Here is a 19237-nt window from a genome sequence, read left to right as displayed (position 1 = left end):
TGTGTTTTTTGCCAATTTTAACCGCTTGTGTACATGGATTTTATAATGTCGTATGTTTTTCCCCCAACCCCACTTTCCATCAATTTTTATAGCAGACCCTCATGCCAAATTGAGTCAAAAGCTTTTTTGAAATCAACAAAGCATGAGAAGACTTTACCTTTGTTTTGGTTTGTTTATTTGTCAATTAGGGTGTGCAGGGTGAATACGTGGTCTGTCGTACGGTAATTTGGTTAAAAGCCAATTTGACATTTGCTCAGTACATTGTTATCACTGAGGAAATGAACTAGTCTGCTATTAATGATAATACAGAGGATTTTCCCAAGGTTGCTGTTGACGCATATCCCACGGTAGTTATTGGGGTCAAATTTGTCTCCACTTTTGTGGATTGGGGTGATCAGTCCTTGGTTCCAAATATTGGGGAAGATGCCAGAGCTAAGGATGATGTTAAAGAGTTTAAGTATAGCTAATTGAAATTTGTGGTCTGTATATTTAATCATTTCATTGAGGATACCATCAACACCACAGGCCTTTTTGGGTTGGAGGGTTTGTATTTTGTCCTGTAGTTCATTCAATGTAATTGGAGAATCCAGTGGGTTCTGGTAGTCTTTAATAGTTGATTCTAAGATTTGCATTTGATCATGTATATTTTTTTGCTGTTTGTTCTGTTATAGGGCCAAAAAGATTGGAGAAGTGGTTTACCCATACATCTCCGTTTTGGATAGATAGCTCTTCGTGTTGTTGTTTGTTTAGTGTTTTCCAATTTTCCCAGAAGTTGTTAGTGTCTATGGATTCTTCAATTACATTGAGCTGATTTCTGACATGCTGTTCCTTCTTTTTCCATAGTGTATTTCTGTATTGTTTTAGTGATTCACCATAGTGAAGGCGTAGGCTCAGGTTTTCTGTGTCTCTATGTTTTTGGTTGGATAGGTTTCTCAATTTCTTTCTTAGGTTTTTGCATTCTTCATCAAACCATTTATCACTGTTGTTACTTTTCTTCAGTTTTCTGTTAGAGATTTTTAGATTTGATAGGGAAGCTGAGAGGTCAAATATACTGTTTAGGTTTTCTACTGCCAAGTTTACACCTTCACTATTACAGTGGAGCGTTTTGTCCAGGAAGTTGTCTAGAATGGATTGAATTTGTTGTTGCCTAATAGTTTTTTGGTAGGTTTCAACACTACATTCCTTCCATATATAGCATTTCTTAATATTATTCAGTTCCTTTGACTTTGATGCCTCATGATTGAGTATTGCTCTGTTCAAGTAGACTATGATTTTGCTGTGGTCTGACAGGGGTGTCAGTGGGCTGACTGTGAACGCTCTTAGAGACTCTGGGTTGAGGTCAGTGATAAAGTAGTCTACAGTGCTACTGCCAAGAGATGAGCTATAGGTGTACCTACCATAGGAGTCCCCTCGAAGCCTACCATTGACTATGTACATACCCAGTGTGCGACAGAGCTGCAGGAGTTGTGACCCGTTTTTGTTGGTTATGTTGTCGTAGTTGTGCCTAGGGGGGCATATGGGGGAGGGAATGCTGTCACCTCCAGGTAGATGTTTGTCCCCCTGTGTGCTGAGGGTGTCAGGTTATTGTCCAGTTCTGGCATTTAGGTCGCCACAGACTAGTACATGTCCCTGGGTCTGGAAATGATTGATTTCCCCCTCCAGGATGGAGAAGCTGTCTTCATTAAAGTATGGGGATTCTAGTGGGGGGATATAGGTAGCACACAGGAGGACAATTTTCTCTGTTGAGATAATTTCCTTTTGAATTTCTAACCACATGTAAAATGTTCCTGTTTTGATTAATTTAATAGAGTGAGTTAGGTCTGCTCTATATCAAATTAGCATACCCCCTGAGTCCCTTCCCTGTTTCACACCTGGTAGTTTGGTGGATGGGACTACCAGCTCTCTGTAACCTAGAGGGCAACCAGAGGGTCCGTCTCCTCTATACCATGTTTCTTGTAGGATGACAATGTCTGTATTTCCGATTTCCGAGGTCTGATCTGAGGGGGCCTAAATGGGGTGTGGGCATGGTTGACTTGGGGGGGAGTTAATTGGTGGGGGTGGGGGTGTAGATGTGGCTAATGGTGCTGTGGTCTGGATGTAGGTCCTCTCTGTGGGGGTCCTCTATGTGTAGGTCCTGGGGTGGGTCCCGCAGGTCTGGGAGAGTGTCTCGCTGGTCTGGGCGGGGTGTCTGTTGATCTGTTGTTCCTGTGTGAGGTGTTGGGTCTGCGGTTGAGGGCGATATCCTTTAGGGTCGGGGCGAAGGTGTGCACTGCTGCCTTGTATAGGTGGACCTGGTCATAAAGGCTGTTCACGTCCAGGGTGGAGTGGTGGGCCAGGTAGACATTTGGTTTTGATGCACAGTCACGGGAAATTATTGCGTTCACCTGCTGTATGGTAGCAGGGTGGAAGTCTTTTCGTGGTAACAGGGTTGAGATAACCACTTGTGCGTTGGGGAAAGTAGAATAAGCTTTTTCTATCACTCCCTTGAGTGCTGTGGCCACCCTTTCCTGCTGTGTTCTCATGTCGTTTGTGCCTGTGTGTATTATTATGTGGCTGGGTGATCCTAGTCGGTCCTCAGACAGAAGGTCTAGGGCGCGCTGGGTGTTTGGACACCAGAGTTTAGACACTGTGTGTTTTGGAAAAAGTTTATTTTCTTGTATGTATTTCTCGTTTGAGTCCATAAGGAGTACAATCTGTTGCTTGTGTATGTCCTCAGTGGGTGCGGGGGGGTCATCATGAGGGCTATCAGGGTGTCTGACAAGGGGGTTGCTCAGAGGGGTCCCCAGGGCTTGGGGTTCTTCATTTGTTTGTCTGGCTGTGATGTAGAGGCTATGGTCAGGGTCTAGGGTGTACTGTTCTGCTGCGGTGTCGAGACTTTGTCCAGGATCTGAGGTGGGCTGTTCTGCTGGCTTCTCTGCGGGGGTGGCCAGCTCTCTAATGGGTTGTTCTATGTCACCCGTCATCGTTCTCACCTTCTCCTCCAGCACTCTGGTCCTCTCCTCTAGTGCTCTGTTCTTCTCCTGCTCCTGCTCTTTCTCCTGTTGATGTTGTCTCACCACAGTCCAGAGTGCAGACATGTCTCTCTCTACCTCCAGCTCTCCAGGTCTAGTTAAGGGGGTGTTGTTGTGCTGGACTGTTGTATGGGTCTGTGCTGACTGGAGTGTGTTCACCTGCTGTTCCAGCTCCACCTGCCTTACCTGCAGCTGGGTGAATTTATCCTTCATTTCAATGAGGGAGTAGTACTGGGAAGTTGACTTTCTCCTTGGGGTTGCTCTGTGGGGTGATTTAATGAAGAGGTCTGGTCTGACCCGCTCGGGGTTGGGGTATCTTTCTCAAGGGAGAGCTTCTCCTGCTGAGCTATTTCTTTGATTAGGTGAAAGTCCAGCTGGAACTGTTTGGTGCTGCCTTGAACCAAAACGGTTCCAGATTTATAGTGATTAATATTAGACGACTCAGAGTCCTCGTTGTCCAGTATCCTGAGTTTCCACCCATCGCTAATACCCCCCCTCTTAACAGAGGGGTAGTGTGCTAGTATAGCACTGTGCCATGCCAGGGGATGGTCTGTGTGGAAGATAAGGTTGCTTATGTTCCCATTTTTATAAAAATCAGCAAAAAGTGTCTCCTGAATCCCCAAAAGGAGTTTCATTTTGTACTCTTTTCGTGTCTTGTCGTTTTTTACATTCAGAGTGTACTGTATTTTAATGACCTCTGAACAGCGGGGGGGGGGGGTGCTTCTAAGGCCTCTCCATTTGGTTGGGGTAGACTGTGCGACTCTCCTGCCATTGTTGGGCTCAATAGCTTCATACTAAACATTACTCACTCAGTTCCAGGTTGGATGGTGTTTTCAGGTTTATGTTTGTTTGCCAGAGCATTTGCTGTATAGTTTGGGAATAGTAATCCTTGGTAGTAGAAAGCCTTCCAGGTAATTCCGTCCAATATCAGGTTGTAGGTTTGGAGTTTTGGTTTGGAATGAAGGTTATGTTGTGGAGGGTAGCATCCTGTATATGTCCCTGCCAAAAAATCCTACTTTATCTAACACTAAATCTATATTTTTTGTTAAAAATGCTGTCTTTCTCTCTCTCTCTCTCTCTCTCTCTCTCTCTCTCTCTCTCTCTCTCTCTCTCTCTCTCTCTCTCTCTCTCTCTCTCTCTCTCTCTCTCTCTCTCTCTCTCTCTCTCTCTCTTTCTCTCTCTCTCTCTCTCTCTCTCTCTTTCTCTCCCGCCCTCTCTCTCTCCCCTCTTGCTCTCTCTCTCTCTTCCTCTCTCTCTCCACCCCTCTGTCTCTCTCTCCCTCTTTTTATTTCTCTTGTACCCATCATCGCATCTGTTCTTTAGTAGTTTGGATGTTGTTCTCAAGGACCTCTGGCTGTTCTGGCTCTACTGTTTGACAATATTTATTCTAGCTCTCCCCAAGCATAAAATACATTGATTCTGTCTCTGAAATGGCTTCTGCCCAGCACAACACTTTAAAACCTCTTCCCTGTCATTTTTGTTCCAGCCCAGCACTAACACACCTCAAGGGCTCGGTGATTAGTGAACTAGTTGAATCAGGTGTGTTAGTCCTGGTCTAGAATAACAATATGCAGTTTATTCATTTCAAATCATTTTTATTTTATTATATTTATAGTCCACTCAGTAACTTGACGTATGACACTGCTGCAATGCAGACACTACTGTATGAGACTGCCTTGTTGCTCACATCAGACAGCATCTAAGGCCCTTGTCAGAATGATATTATATAACCTAGGGAGAGGAATCACGACGCCTGAGCTACAACATTCACTAGACTAAACCATTTCCAAAGCTTGCCCTGTGGACAACTTCACAGTCATGTCTGTGTGTCAACATACAGAGGCAATTAATATGCTATAGTCATATAATATAATGTATTATACTTTATAGTATAGACTATAACCATCAGCTGTATCCAACATTTAGATTTATGTTCCAACGTTCAACTTTTGAGAGACTGAGTCTTCTATATGGCCAGCATATCAAAGATAAACATGTATTTATCTGAGGCAGTTTGTGTTTGTTTACAAATAGGCCTAGCTGTCGCTTTATTTTGACCAGTTCCAAGAGAGAGCTTTTTTATCCAATCAAAGCTTGCAATGTTAGAAGGTCTGGTCTACAGGACCAATAAGATGTGACGTTATTCATCCTGGATAAATGAATGGCCGTACACCTGTGCCGTACACCAGTGGTTAGCTGGATACACCAGTGGTTAGCTGGGTACACCTGTGGTTAGCTGGGTACACCTGTGGTTAGCTGGGTCTCCCCAGGGTGTATTTTGGTTGTCCATCTGCTCCAGGTCAGAATTGAGTCAGAGCCAACTGATATACTAGTAGGGTTGTGATGATTGCGATATTGTTTCCATGGCAAAAATGAAAACACAAAGCAGACCAGACTGTTTGGTCCTTTAAAAATCTGCTGTTTGTAAAATATTGTGTTCTAAAGCTTGGAAAATAAATACATGTGACTCCGGATGACAACATAATGATGTTTGTTTCCAACATTAGGGCAGTTTTCCTAAAGAAGTCAAATTGGCTTAGTGTTTTGTTTCCTTGCCACGATATTAAGAAGTATCGCAATACTGGAATCGTCCTAGCCCTATATACTAACCCTCTACACACACACACACACACACACACACACACACACACACACACACACACACACACACACACACACACACACACACACACACACCATGATCTGTGTGTCACACCTGTGGTCACATTGCCCCACCTGTTTCCTCTGCCCTCAATGGTCTGCTCACTGTCTGTGTTATTTTGGCTGGACACACACACACCTCTATCTCTTGTCTCTGTGTGGTGTTTCCTGTAGTCTCCTTATTATTCCAGGCTGGTGCCCACGCTGCCTCCCACACTGTGAGCCTGCTTCACATATGAACAGGAATGTCTTTCTACTGGCTCTCACACACACGCAAACACACACACACACACACACACACACACACACACACACACACACACACACACACACACACACACACACACACACACACACACACATATACATACATACATACATACATACAGAGATGCCCACAGATTGACACACACAGATAAAGAAATGCACACATAAAGAGATACACACAAACACAATCACACACAGACAAATGGTACGCATCAATACTGTACACAGACACACACATACAGAGATACACAAACACAACAAAATACACAAACACAAAATGACAAAGCGACAACACACACACATACACACACACACAGCCTTGCGCAGTGTTAATGTAAGAATACCACTCTCTCTCTCGTGCTCTCTTTCTCTCTCTCTCTCTCTCTGTCTCTCTCTCTCTCTCTCTCTCTCTCTCTCTCTCTCTCTCTCTCTCTCTCTCTCTCTCTCTCTCTCTCTCTCTCTCTCTCTCTCTCTCTCTCTTTCTTTCTCCTCAGCCTTATGTAATCATCCATACCAGCCAAGTCTACTGTATACAGTAGAGTTCCCTGTGTGTGTACTTGCGTTTGTGTGTGTCTTTGTGTGTCCCTCTATGTGTGTCCCTTTGTGTGTCCCTCTGTGTGTGTGTATCTGTGTCTCTGTCTATGTCTGTCTGTCTCTGTATACACTACCGTCACTCTCACTCCCATCACTTGCCCCGGGGACAGAAATGGGCAAAAATAGCCTGAGCTACAAAAGAGCTACAGAGGATACAAGTTACTACAGGGCACCATGGGAAATCATCTCTCTCTCTCTCTCTCTCTCTCTCTCACTTTCCCTCTCTCACTTTCCCTCTCTCTCTCTCTCTCTCTCTCTCTCATCTTTTGTAAAGGACGGTATTTTGTAGACCATGGAGGTGTGTGTGCCTTAGGAAGAGAGAAAAGTTTAGCATATACACCCAATAAAGTATGTGTGACTATGTGTCGGTTTTAGGGAGGCCTGGTGAATGTAGTTGTGTAATTGTGTGTTTCAGCAAAAGGGAGGCTGTATGTGCTTACGTTTGTGAACGCTCTGTGTGTGTATTGAATAGCTAATTTTACATTTTAGTCATTTAGCAGACACTCTTATCCCGAGCTACTTACAGTTAGTGAGTGCATACATTATTTATTTTTTTCATACCCCCCCGTGGGAAACGAACCCACAACCCTGGCGTTGCAAACGCCATGCTCTACCAACTGAGCTACATCCCTGCCGGCCATTCCCTCCCCTACCCTGGACCAATTGTGCGCCGCCCCATGGGTCTCCCGGTCACGGCCGGCTACGACAGAGCCTGGATTCGAACCAGGATCTCTAGTGGCACAGCTAGCACTGCGATGCAATGCCTTAGACCACTGCACCATACAGGGAGAAGCAATTTCGAATGCAATAATATTCCCTTTCCCACAGACCAATACTATGTAGTGTGAAACGTAAAATGGCCGACTTCAAATGGAAGCTGCCTGAACATCATATGTAGTTTGTACTGTCTATTTGGGGTTTTCCTCTGTGTGACATATGGGGGTAGCAGACCTCCAGGGCCCTAGTCGGTACAGCTCCCCGTTATACAGACCTATTACTGGGTCATGATTCTCCATTATCCACAGCACATTTACGAGGGCTTGGAGGCTTAGGAGATGTTAGCCGTATTTTAGCCAAGCCAAGTAAGTGACAGTGGCCAAAAGATACCGGCGCCAGCAAATCGATGAGGTGCCAGTGTTAAGTCCTACTGAGAGGGGGAGATGCACAGAGACACACACTGAGACCCTGGTTTCCGATAGCGCAAGCTGTCGTATTTGCGTCAGGTCAGCTTTGGCTTATGTCAGATACATAGATACACAGATGTATGTCACACACACACAGGCATGCACGCAGGACGCTAGTGTTGTCACGATACCTGCATTTTTACTTCAATAGAAGGTTTAGTATCATGATACTCAATACCATCACAATACTTGATACCAAAACAATACCAAAACGATACCACGGCAAAAAAAAAAAAAAGCGTATTAGCCAAATGAATGGCACTTGATCCAGACAGATCTTTTGAGTTCAATATCATTACATTTGAAATGTTTGATTTTTGAATGTGTGCATCAATGACTCAATATTATTTTTTTTACCAATCTACGTAACAACATAATGGTAATCATTTATTTGAATGGTAAATCTCTATTAATAATCTGGGTAAATCAAGATGTTGCCTAGGCCTATTCACATTACAGGTGAATGCATATTCAATAGGAGTGTGTGCATGCATTGAGTTATTAAGATTGTTTTTGCTGATTTCATGAGGCTACAGATGAAAAACGATCTGTTTCCTTTCCATTTGGGACTTATTGTATTGTACTGATCAACAACATTTGCATAGAAGAAGCAATATCTTATTTTATACAAGTGTGCACTATCTCTTTAAGACCGATGATGTCATTCACACACAAAGTTCTTTCTAGGCTCAAGCAAAGATGTTCTTGACTGGGGGAGAGGTGTGGAGGGGGAAACGAAGTTAATTAATAACGATTTTGGTGACAATCAGCTTCGTAATCAGCAATATTTAGCGATATGGTTTGCAAATTATCACAAACAAGGTACTAGGGTAGTGAATTGATGTTGGCTTCAGCTGTAAACTAGCAAGGAATGTTACCCTACAAAGCTGGATGCTATCGGTATGTTCTTGCATTGTAAATTGTTCTAGACATTGTTTTGCGAACAGTAATTAACAGTTGCAACATTTTGACGTGTGTGTTAAGTTCTGTTCAGGATAAGTGTTGATGCAGCCAGACTCCCAGTTAGTTCAGTGGTTCCTCAGGAAAGGCTAGAGCTAGCAATTAGTAAGTGGAGCAGGCACGGTGCTCTAGCGCTCTAAGGGGACATCGGCTGCGCTGATAGACAGACTTGACAGAAGTACCGAAAGTAACAAAAATTATATTACCGAACCATTCTAGTATCAGTATACCGTGCAACACTAACGGACACACACACACACACACACACACACACACACACACACACACTTGTCAAAGACCCAGACCTTTATTTCCCATGCTCAGGTTAAGCCTACTCCTGGACTCAAAAGCACTTCCAATGGAGAGTCTCTTTTGAAAGTGCTTTTATGTCTAGGAGTAGGCTTAACCTGGACCTGTGAAGCATTTGGGTATCAGTGGTTCTACATCTTCTGACTGGTCTAGTCTTTCACAGGCGTTCAGGAACTTGACAAGCTGATCGATAACTTGAATTTGAACCTTTGTTGTAGCCTTTAGTTGGAAGGGAATGGGATGAAAGGGGAGAGGAGGCGGAGGAATGAGTGTGAACAAAGGAGAGGAGGTGGTTGGGAGAGAATGAACAGGATGACTGAGGAAAGCAGTAGGAGGGGGTGGATGTCATGTCACAGAGGAACAAAACCACGTTTGTTAGCATTAGGGCTAGTGGAGAGGAGACTACTATTGTTAGCAGCATTTGCGCTAGTGGAGAGGAGACTAGTATTGTTAGCATTAGCTCTAGTGGAGAGGAGGCTAGTATTGTTAGCGTTAGGGCTAGTGGAGAGGAGACTAGTATTGTTAGCATTAGCGCTAGTGGAGAGGAGGCTAGTATTGTCAGCATTAGTGCTAGTGGAGAGGAGGCTAGTGTTGTCAGTGTTGACTCCTGGGACTTTTCTATTGGTTCCAGTACAACAGGAAAAATCAATCAAGCCCAACTAAACTACACTGAACACAAATATAAACGCAACATGCAACAATTTCAAATATTTTACAGAGTTACAGTTCATATAAGGAAATCAGTCAATTGAAATAAATTAATTAGGCCCTAGTCTATGGATTTCACATGACTGGGAATGCAGATATGGATCTGTTGGTCACAGATACCTTTAAAAAAGTAGGGGTATCTGGTGTGACCACCATTTGCCTCATGCAGCGCGATACATCTCCTTCGCATAAAGTTGATCAGGCTGTTGATTGTGGCCAATGGAATGTTGTCCCACTCCTCTTTAATAGCTGTGCGAAGTTGCTGGATATTAGCGGGAACTAGAACACGCTGTCGTACACGTCGATCCAGAGCATCCCAAACATGCTCAATGGGTGACATGTCTGGTTAGTATGCAGGCCATGGAAGAACTGGGACATTTTCAGCTTCCAGGAATTGTGTACAGATCCTTGCGACATGGGGCCTGCATTATAATTCTGAAACATGAGGTGATGGTGGCGGATGAATGGCACGACAATGGGCCTCAGGATATCGTCACGGTATCTCTGCATTCAAATTGTCATCGATAAAATGCAACTGTGTTCGTTGTCCATAGCTTATGCCTGCCCATATCATAACCCCACCGCCACCTTGCGGCACTCTGTTCACAACGTTGACATCCGCAAACCGCTCGCCCACACAATGCCATACACGCTGTCTGCCATCTGCCCGGTATAGTTGAAACCGGGATTCATCCGTGAAGAGCACACTTCTCCAGCATGCCAGTGGCCATCGAAGGTGAGCATTTCCCCACTGAAGTCGGTTACAATGCCGAACTGCAGTCAGGTCAAGACTCTGGTTAGGACGAAGAGCACGCAGATGAGCTTCCCTGAGACGGTTTCTGACAGTTTGTCCAGAAATTATTTGGTTGTGCAAACCCACAGTTTCATCAGCTGTCCGGGTGGCTGGTCTCAGAAGATCCCACAGGTGAAGAAGCTGGATGTGGAGGTCCTGGGCTGGTGTGGTTACATGTGATCTGCGTTTGTGACGCCGATTGGACGTACTGCCAAATTCTCTAAAACGACGTTGGAGGAGGCTTATGGTAGAGAAATTAACATTAAATTATCTGGCAACAGCTTTGGTGGACATACCTGCAGTCAGCATCCCAATTGCACGCTGCCTCAAAACTTGAGACATATGTGGCAATATGTTGTGTGACAAAACTGCACATTTTAGAGTGGCCTTTTATTGTCCCCAGCACAAGGTGCACCTGTGTAATGATCATGCTGTTTAATCAGCTTCTTAATATGCCATTCCTGTCAGGTGGATGGATTATCTTGGGATGTAAACAAATTTGTGCACAACATTTCAGAGAAATAAGCTTTTTGTTCAAATGGAACATTTCTGGGATGTTTTATTTCAGCTCATGAAACATGGAACCAACACTTTACATGTTGCGTTTATATTTTTGTTGAGTGTATTTGCAATGATTTCGAATGGTGTTTGATCCCAGGTCCGTCAATCACGTAGAGCTACAGAAAAGGAAAAACAGCAGCCGAACTCCAAATGCCGCTCATTAACGCAAGCTGTCGTGGTTCTTAATTATCCCTCCTTTTAAATTGAAAGGAGGAGAGGAGATCCCCCTCTCCATCCCCCTCTCCCTGCCCCCAGTAGTACATGCAAGCTGGCATCTCACACCTGTCCATCTGTATAGACACACCCGCTAGGGGAAACCCGATACCACACACACATCAGCTGATAAGCCCATTTTAACTGCAGCTGGCAAACCAACCTAATGCACTGTGTAAGAGATGATGAAGCAAAAAGCTGATACACACAAAATAACACAAAGTTCACAGTTCAGTAGACGGATGGCAAAACGGAATAACTTTTTCAGACAGACAGACGGACACAGCCACCTACCAAATGTTCCTGGGTTTTCCTTTCTCCTCCTTTACTAAGTTCTAGTGCTGTCTCTCACCTCCCCTGTCAGTTTAGCTTAAGACACACCCCAACCTCCTGGGAAACAAACCCAATCCACCTGGGACACCACAGCACCTCTTTACTCCCATCAATCACTAGGAAAAGATAATACTGAGGTACACATTTGTTGGTGTCAGAGAGTATTTGTTGTGTTTTTATTTGGGATGTGTTTGTATGGTTAGTAGAACAGTTTGGAATGTAATGCTGGATGGTTGAATCCATGTTGTGAATATTTTATTGGACATTCTGTGTTGGATGACAGGAAACTCTGAAGTAAAGTTGTCAATAGCAGATTAGAGAGAATTCTAATGAACACCTCAACTTCTTACTTGACCTACGCACTAACAAGGCTTTCTAGCCCACACAGCGTTGACACCTGCTACAGTACTGTAGCTATGTTGGTCTACTGTACAGTACGTCAAACAATATGCTCTCAACACTGGGCAGGTTTCTAAGGATTTAACCTTCTATCAAGACAACCTAATCAGAGAAATGGCAGTGTAGTTTCTATGAGAGCATGGTGCACAGTTGAACAAAATGATTTTGATGGCCTAGTTGGTTAAAGTGTGATGGTTCCATCACCAGAGACCGGGTTTGGCCCATTTAAAAGCAGGTTAAATCACTACATTTATATCCGTATTTATGGGGTAAATTATTTCATATCAGAAGCCTCCCAATTAAAATAGTATAAAAAACACTAATACTGACTAGCTTATTTGCTAGCTGCACCGGGTGAAGTCACCTCAAATATCCCCCTCCCCCCTCCCTCCCTCCCTCCATCCCTCCTCCACCCATTGTAATTCTCATGCCAGACCTGACCAAGTTTAGGAGGTAAAACCCATGCAGGATTCTCCTCTGTAATCAAAGGATATCGCTCCAACCTTCGCGTCGCTTACCTCCCCTGAGAGGGGGAACCAATGACCCAACACGGAGGATAGACTCATCTGATTACCAGATTTGCCAATTTTGCTTAATCATCTCTGACTTTTTATGCTAATGTCTTGAGACTTGAGGTAGTTTAGTAGTTTGTAGTGTCCTTGAACGTTTTAAGCAACTCTTTTGTAAAGTCAGGGTTGTATAATGGTTGTATAGTTCTAATAAAGAAAGGAAAGGCTCCCACACTGTCATGCTGCTCCTTTTACTATCTTTCTGTCTATAGTATGTTATACCCAGCTCCGTTTGGGGGAAATATCACTGTATGGCTACTATACCGTATGTGTGTGCTGAGCAAACAGCAGCATGGCTGATTCACAGCCCACAGGGATGTAAATGAGAGGGAGGATCCCACATACAGCCATAAACCCATACAGCCAATTAGCCATACAGCCATATAGCCACACAGCCACACAAATGTGAGAATACTGCTGATTATACATCCCCCATTGCGGCTACGATGCCCAATTATTGGCACACACAGACACACACAGACACACACAGACAAACACAGACACACACAGACACACACAACCACTCTGTGACATGACTCATCGTGTCCCTTATCTTAATGAGGCGCTGGGCCAGAATGGGCTCTTAATGACACTTCAAGTGTGTCTGTGTGTGGATCACTGTGTCTGTGTGTGGATCACTGTGTGTGTGTGTGTGAGAGAGAGCGAGAGACAGGGTGTGTTTTGGTGTGTGTGGGTGTGCACGTGTGTATTTGACAAATACAGAGATAGAGAGACAGGATGCTTTTTATGGCGGTGATCTGGTGGATGGATGATATCCAGGGTCCTTAGACTGTATTTTGGCAGATGGATGATATTCAGGGACCGTAGGCTGCAGATTTCTGATAACGTCAGTGATGACAAGGGTAAAAGTGGTTAGAAGCCGAAGAGACATATCTTGTGGCTGACTGGCTGGCTGGCTCTGTCTCTCATTATTCCCTATCAGTGGCTATCTGGAACCATCTCTCTGCCTCTCGAGCTGCTCTCTGTGATGTAAATGGATAGAGCAGTCAAGCTGCACCCTGTGGGGGCGGAACGGCACCCTGGATTATAGGGAGAGGGACCTCTACATAGGGTTGGAATGGCTATGGGGGTGTATTATGATATTATTAATGAAATCATTAATAATTAAGTTGAAATCATACAGCTCTCTGTTTCTTCCCTTTCTCGCTCTCTATCTCCTCACTCTCTCTCCCTTCCTCTCCCCTTCTCCCTCGCTCCTTTTTTTTTTTACACACACGCTCATTTTTAATCATATGATAACAAAATGCCATTCTAAACTTTATGCCAACCATTTAACATTGAGAACGTTATGAGGCAACCATTGAAAACAGGGCAGGTCTAGCTCTCCTGTCCTTCCCTTTCTGTGGCCTGTGTGTGTGTCTGCCCGTATGGCTGTAGCCCTGCCCGTCTCTGTGTGAGGGACACAGTGGTTCATGGCTGATTTACCCTGCCCTGGCTGATTCTCTCCCCGGGAGATGCCTGCCTACCCCTGGGTTTGCTGGGTGGTTTAGCAGGCCCCACGCCATCCGCGTGGGGCCCAGCTCTGGGATGGATTTAGCATAAGCCCCGCTTTTAAGCCGGGCACAGGAGGGCACACACCCACGTCACTGGCCTGGGGAGCCACACAAAACGGATATGCTGGAAATAGGGTGTTTACTTGAAGCGGAGACTGGAGGGGTGGCTAGACTAATGCAGACTAGACCCAAGAGAGAAAGAGAGAATATGTACAGTTGAAGTCGGAAGTTTACATACACCTTAGCCAAATACATTTAAACTCAATTTTTCACAATTCCTGATATTTAATCCTAGTAAAAATTCCCTGTCTTAGGTCAGTTAGCATCACCACTTTATTTTAAGAATGTGAAATGTCAGAATAATAGTACAGAGAATTATTTTTTTCAGCTTTTATTTCTTTCATCACATTCCCAGTGGGTCAGAAGTTTACATACACTCAATTAGTATTTGGTAGCATTGCCTTTAAATTGTTTAACTTGTATGTGTATGTAAACTTCCGACTTCAATTGTATGTATGGTGTGCGGATGTATGGTGTGTGTGTATGATGTATGGTGTGCGGATGTATGGTGTGTGTGTATGATGTATGGCGTGCGTGTATGGTGTGCGTGTGTGGATGTGTTATTTTACCAATACACATACAGTACAACGTCTCTCCATAATTAGACCTACTTACATTTCTCTGGTGTGCTACAGTGTAAGACCCAAAGTCCCTAGGAATCAAATGTTTACCATCGTTTCTTTCTCTCATTTCTTGTCGAGATATCGAATATTAAACCGTCTTAATGGGTACAACACCTAAACCAGATTCTTCTGTAATGACGTCTTCTTTAGTGCTGTGATTGTCGACTTGAGTCAGATAACCATGACAGGACAGAATTAGAGGCCCTCCGAGACGGAGGATTTGAACAGCTGTACTCGTGGCGGTTTGTTGTCTTTCTAACTGATGCCTAATTGTTATTTTCAGAGATAGAGGGCCGGCTCGGTCCCAAGCGGCGGACGGGAAGAATAAACAATGCCGAAGTCATCGCACTACGCAGGATAAACCGTTTACTGAACGTACACTTTTAATTGCCTGCCTTTGAGCTGGGTGTACTGACAGATTGAATTGGTCTTAAATAAGATGTTTTAGTTCATCCCACTGTAAGGCCCTTGTCAGAACATTAGTGTTCCACTGACCTGTGGTGTGAGCTAGCCTCGCTTGCGGTTGGAATGGAATACATAGATCAGGAATGGGCAACTTTGATGGGGGTGGGGGCTACAAAAAACCAGAAACCATATCCATCCCCCCACCACCATATTGCGAGCAAAACAGCAGAGAGAAATGTTTTACAATTTTGAGTTAATTTCATGCAATTCTATACATTTTGCCATGTGGCGGAGAGAAGATTTAGCAACTTTATAACTAATTTCATGCAATTCTACTAATTTGAGTGAGACTGACTAACAAAATGAATGGCGGCCCCCCCAGCCGATAATTCGACCATGATAACAAGTTTAGATAGCTGGCAGCTAAACTAACTTAGCAATCTAAAAATGTTTTGATGACATGGACTAATTGACTGACTATCAGTGACTGACATAACAAGAGAAAAACTGCTGATGCACAACCCCATTTCGAAACTGCATATTGTGTATTCTACTATTCTAGCTCTAGTTGAGACCCCAAATTAGTTCCTAATTTTTGTTTAATAATAATAATAACATTTTTGTGGAAATTGATCCAAGGGCCTTCAAAAGGGGGGCTGCGGGCCTCCAGTTACCCATCCCTAATATACATCATGCTGCATTTAGGACATGGGACTAAGGGGAGCAGTGGTCTGGGGTTGTGGTCTTGTGGCATTAAGTCATAGGGCATAATATGTTTACATCCTGATGGATGCACTGTATAAACTGTTACAGGAGTGGGTCGCAGTTCCTCCTCACTCACAGTCGGGACTAATTACCTATTATGCACTGTATAAACCAGTTTTGTGTAGACCGGTAAGCTAGACACACACAAATACACACAGGCTTTACCCTGGCTCTGCTGTGGAATGTCTGTACCCGCTGCCCGAGTCATTCTGACATGCATTGGTAAACCTCTGTACCATTACCATGCATTATGAAAGGACTATCTGTTAAGTTACATAAATGTAAAAAGCTTGCCTGAAATAGAATAGGTTACATTGGCCCTGTGTCACAGTGACTACGCATAGCCCAAGTGTTACGAAACTGTGGGTACAGTTTTCTAACAATGATCATAAAACGTAATTGCCATTTAAAGTCAACATTTTCATCATCCACCACGACAACTATGCGTTAGAGTGAGTGACAATTTCTACTTGGTCAACACTAACTAACACTTTCTTTGTTTTTCTGTCTTACAGAAAGAATGGTTATGCCTCAACTGCCAGACCCAAAGAGCTCTCTCTGGCCAGTTGGACGATATGCCCCCTCCACCATCTCCAGTGAAGAAGCAACTATCCACACCTACCCCTACCCCTCCTGCCTCCCCTGCCAAAGTCCTTGCTTCCCCAGCTGCTGCTGCTGCTGCTTCTCCATTAACAAGGAGCCCCTCAGTCACTCAGGCAGAGGCAGCAGCAGCAAAGGAAGACACCCAGCCGCTTCCCATGTCCAAGGTAGTACCAGAACACACCCCGCCCCAAACACCCGACGCTGCATCTGCAAACACAGATGCCACACCCATCCCACCTGAGCATGCCGCCCCTCCCTCTGATAGTGTCCCAGAGGAGAAAGACCCAGAACAGGCTGAATTGATAGAAGCTATATCTGAGACTACACTGGATGAGCCTGTGCCAGAGAGTGTAGTGGAGAGTGCTGTCAAGGCCCCGGCAGTGGAGAAAGACCCAGAGCAGGCTGAAGTGATAGAAGCTATATCTGAGACTACACTGGATGAGCCTGTGCCAGAGAGTATAGTGGAGAGTACTGTCGAGGCCCCGGCAGTGGATCATCCAGAGAGTATTGCAGAGAAAGTTACAGAAGAACAGTCACCACCTGACACTACTCAGGCAGAATTAGATTTCCAGCCTGCAGTTGTAGAGGAGCCAGTCATTGCTCCCCCTGTAGAGAATGTGTCAGTAAAGCCTATTGAGGCAGCACCCGAGCCAACTCCAAGCCCAGATACAGTGCAGAGTGAGTCTACAGCAAATGAGAGCTCACCGGCTCCCTCTGCAGGTAGTGAGAAAGAGGAGCCCATCCCAGAGAAGGTTCTTGAAGAGGAAGCTAAGCCGGTAGAGCCAGAGGTGATTCCAACACCTGAAACGGTCACACAGGAAACTACTGTCCAACCTGACCAATCACCAGAGCCTGAACCGCCAGCTCCTGTAGTCACTGAGGAGGAAGGGAAAGCAGTAGTGACTGAGGTAGAACCTAGCCAGCCACCTAAAGCTGAGGAGCCAGCTCCTACACCTCCTGCAGTCACCGAGCAGGAGGAGAAACCTAAAGAGCCAGAGCCTCAAGCAACTACTGTTGAGCAGCCTCCAACTGAGGTGTCTTCAGTAGGTACAGGTCCAGTAGCAGAGAGTTCAGCTGTGGAGACTAAGATGGAACCAGAGGCAACGCCAGAGGTGGCTCATGCTCCACCAGCTAAGGTTGCAGAGAATTCAGCCCCAGCTCCCGAAGCCTCTATTGAGCCGGTAGAGGCTCCTGCATCTCCCAAACCAGCAGAGCCAGAGCCAGAGCCTGTGCCTCCACAAAAAGAGGAGGTGCCCTCTGCGGTAGAGGAAACACCCCCTGTAGTTGCTGAGAATGAACAGCCTAAAGAGGTAGAGACCATTCCACAAACTGAGGCAGTTGAGTCTGTAGCCCCATCTCCTCCTCTAGTTACTGATAAAGTAGAGGAGAAACCGGTAGAGGAGGCAAAGCCAATTCCGCCAGCCCAAGTTGAGGAGAAGCCTGTAGAGAAGGAGGCAGAGCCAATTCAGCCAGCCCAAGTTGAGGAGAAGCCTGTAGAGAAGGAGGCAGAGCCAATTCCGCCAGCCCAAGTTGAGGAGAAGCCTGTAGAGGAGGAGGCAGAGCCAATTCCGCCAGCCCAAGTTGAGGAGAAGCCTGTAGAGAAAGAGGCAGAGCCAATTCCGCCAGCCCAAGTTGAGGAGAAGCCTGTAGAGGAGGAGGCAGAGCCAATTCCGCCAGCCCAAGTTGAGGAAAAGCCTGTAGAGAAAGAGGCAGAGCCAATTCCGCCAGCCCAAGTTGAGGAGAAGCCTGTAGAGGAGGAGGCAGAGCCAATTCCGCCAGCCCAAGTTGAGGAGAAGCCTGTAGAGAAGGAGGCAGAGCCAATTCCGCCAGCCCAAGTTGAGGAGAAGCCTGTAGAGAAGGAGGCAGAGCCAATTTCGCCAGCCCAAGTTGAAAAGAAGCCTGTAGAGAGAGAGGCAAATCCAATTCTGCCAGCCCAAGTTGAGGAGAAGCCTTTAGAGAAGGAGGCAGAGACAATTCCGCCAGCCCAAGTTGAGGAGAAACATGTAGAGAAGGAGGCAGAGCCAATTCCACCAGCCCAAGTTGAGGAGAAGCCTGTAGAGAAGGAGGCAGAGCCAATTCCACCAGCCCAAGTTGAGGAGAAGCCTGTAGAGAAGGAAGCAGAGCCAATTCCACCAGCCCAAGTTGAGGAGAAGCCTGTAGAAAGTGAGGCAGTAGTAAAGAAAGTACCAGAGGCTTCTCCTGCACCTCCTGCTGCTGAACCAGTAAATGTTAGCCCTGAGAGAGATGCAGAAAGGACAGAGTCAGAAACAGGCGTTGAACCCAGCCCAGCAGTCAAAGCAGAGGAGCCAATTTCACCATCCCCTGTTGAGAAGAAAGTCCCTGAACAGCTCCCAGGACCTGAACCACAATTAGCTAAAGTTGATCAGATCCCACCTCAGGAGGCTGTAGAAGCTCCAGCACCAGTAGTAGAAAAAAACACAACTGAAACTGAGGCTGGAGCAGAACGTGTAGGTCAGAAAGAGGAAAATCAGACATATGTGGATACAAAGGTTGAACCAGAGCCAACAGCAGATAATAAGGCTGAAAAAGCCCAGGATGAGTCTACTCCCCCAGCTTCTGAAGCTGACGAGCATGAAAAGGTCAAAGCAGAGCAGGCAGAACAAGCTGTAGAGGCAGCGTCACCATCATCTGCTGCTAGTGAGCCACAAGCCCCTGAGAACGTTTCTGAGGAGAAACCCACACAG

At 45.3% G+C, this 19237-nt stretch overlaps 1 protein-coding gene across 1 annotated transcript in view; it reads left to right on the top strand.

Moving 5' to 3' along the window:
• pcloa (piccolo presynaptic cytomatrix protein a) overlaps nt 1-19237 on the top strand; it is a gene marked incomplete at both ends in the record, with an annotated part of 70491 nt that overhangs the window by 14843 nt on the left and 36411 nt on the right. The window contains 1 exon segment of the mRNA XM_084161577.1: nt 16445-16696. Coding sequence (XP_084017703.1) covers nt 16445-16696 — 252 coding nt within the window.

This window comes from Coregonus lavaretus, assembly GCF_964263955.1.
Source record: "Coregonus lavaretus genome assembly, chromosome: 5".
Classification (NCBI taxonomy): Eukaryota; Metazoa; Chordata; class Actinopteri; order Salmoniformes; family Salmonidae; genus Coregonus; species Coregonus lavaretus.
Note: the sequence above shows the minus strand (reverse complement) of the source record. Positions and strands in the feature narration are given on the sequence as shown.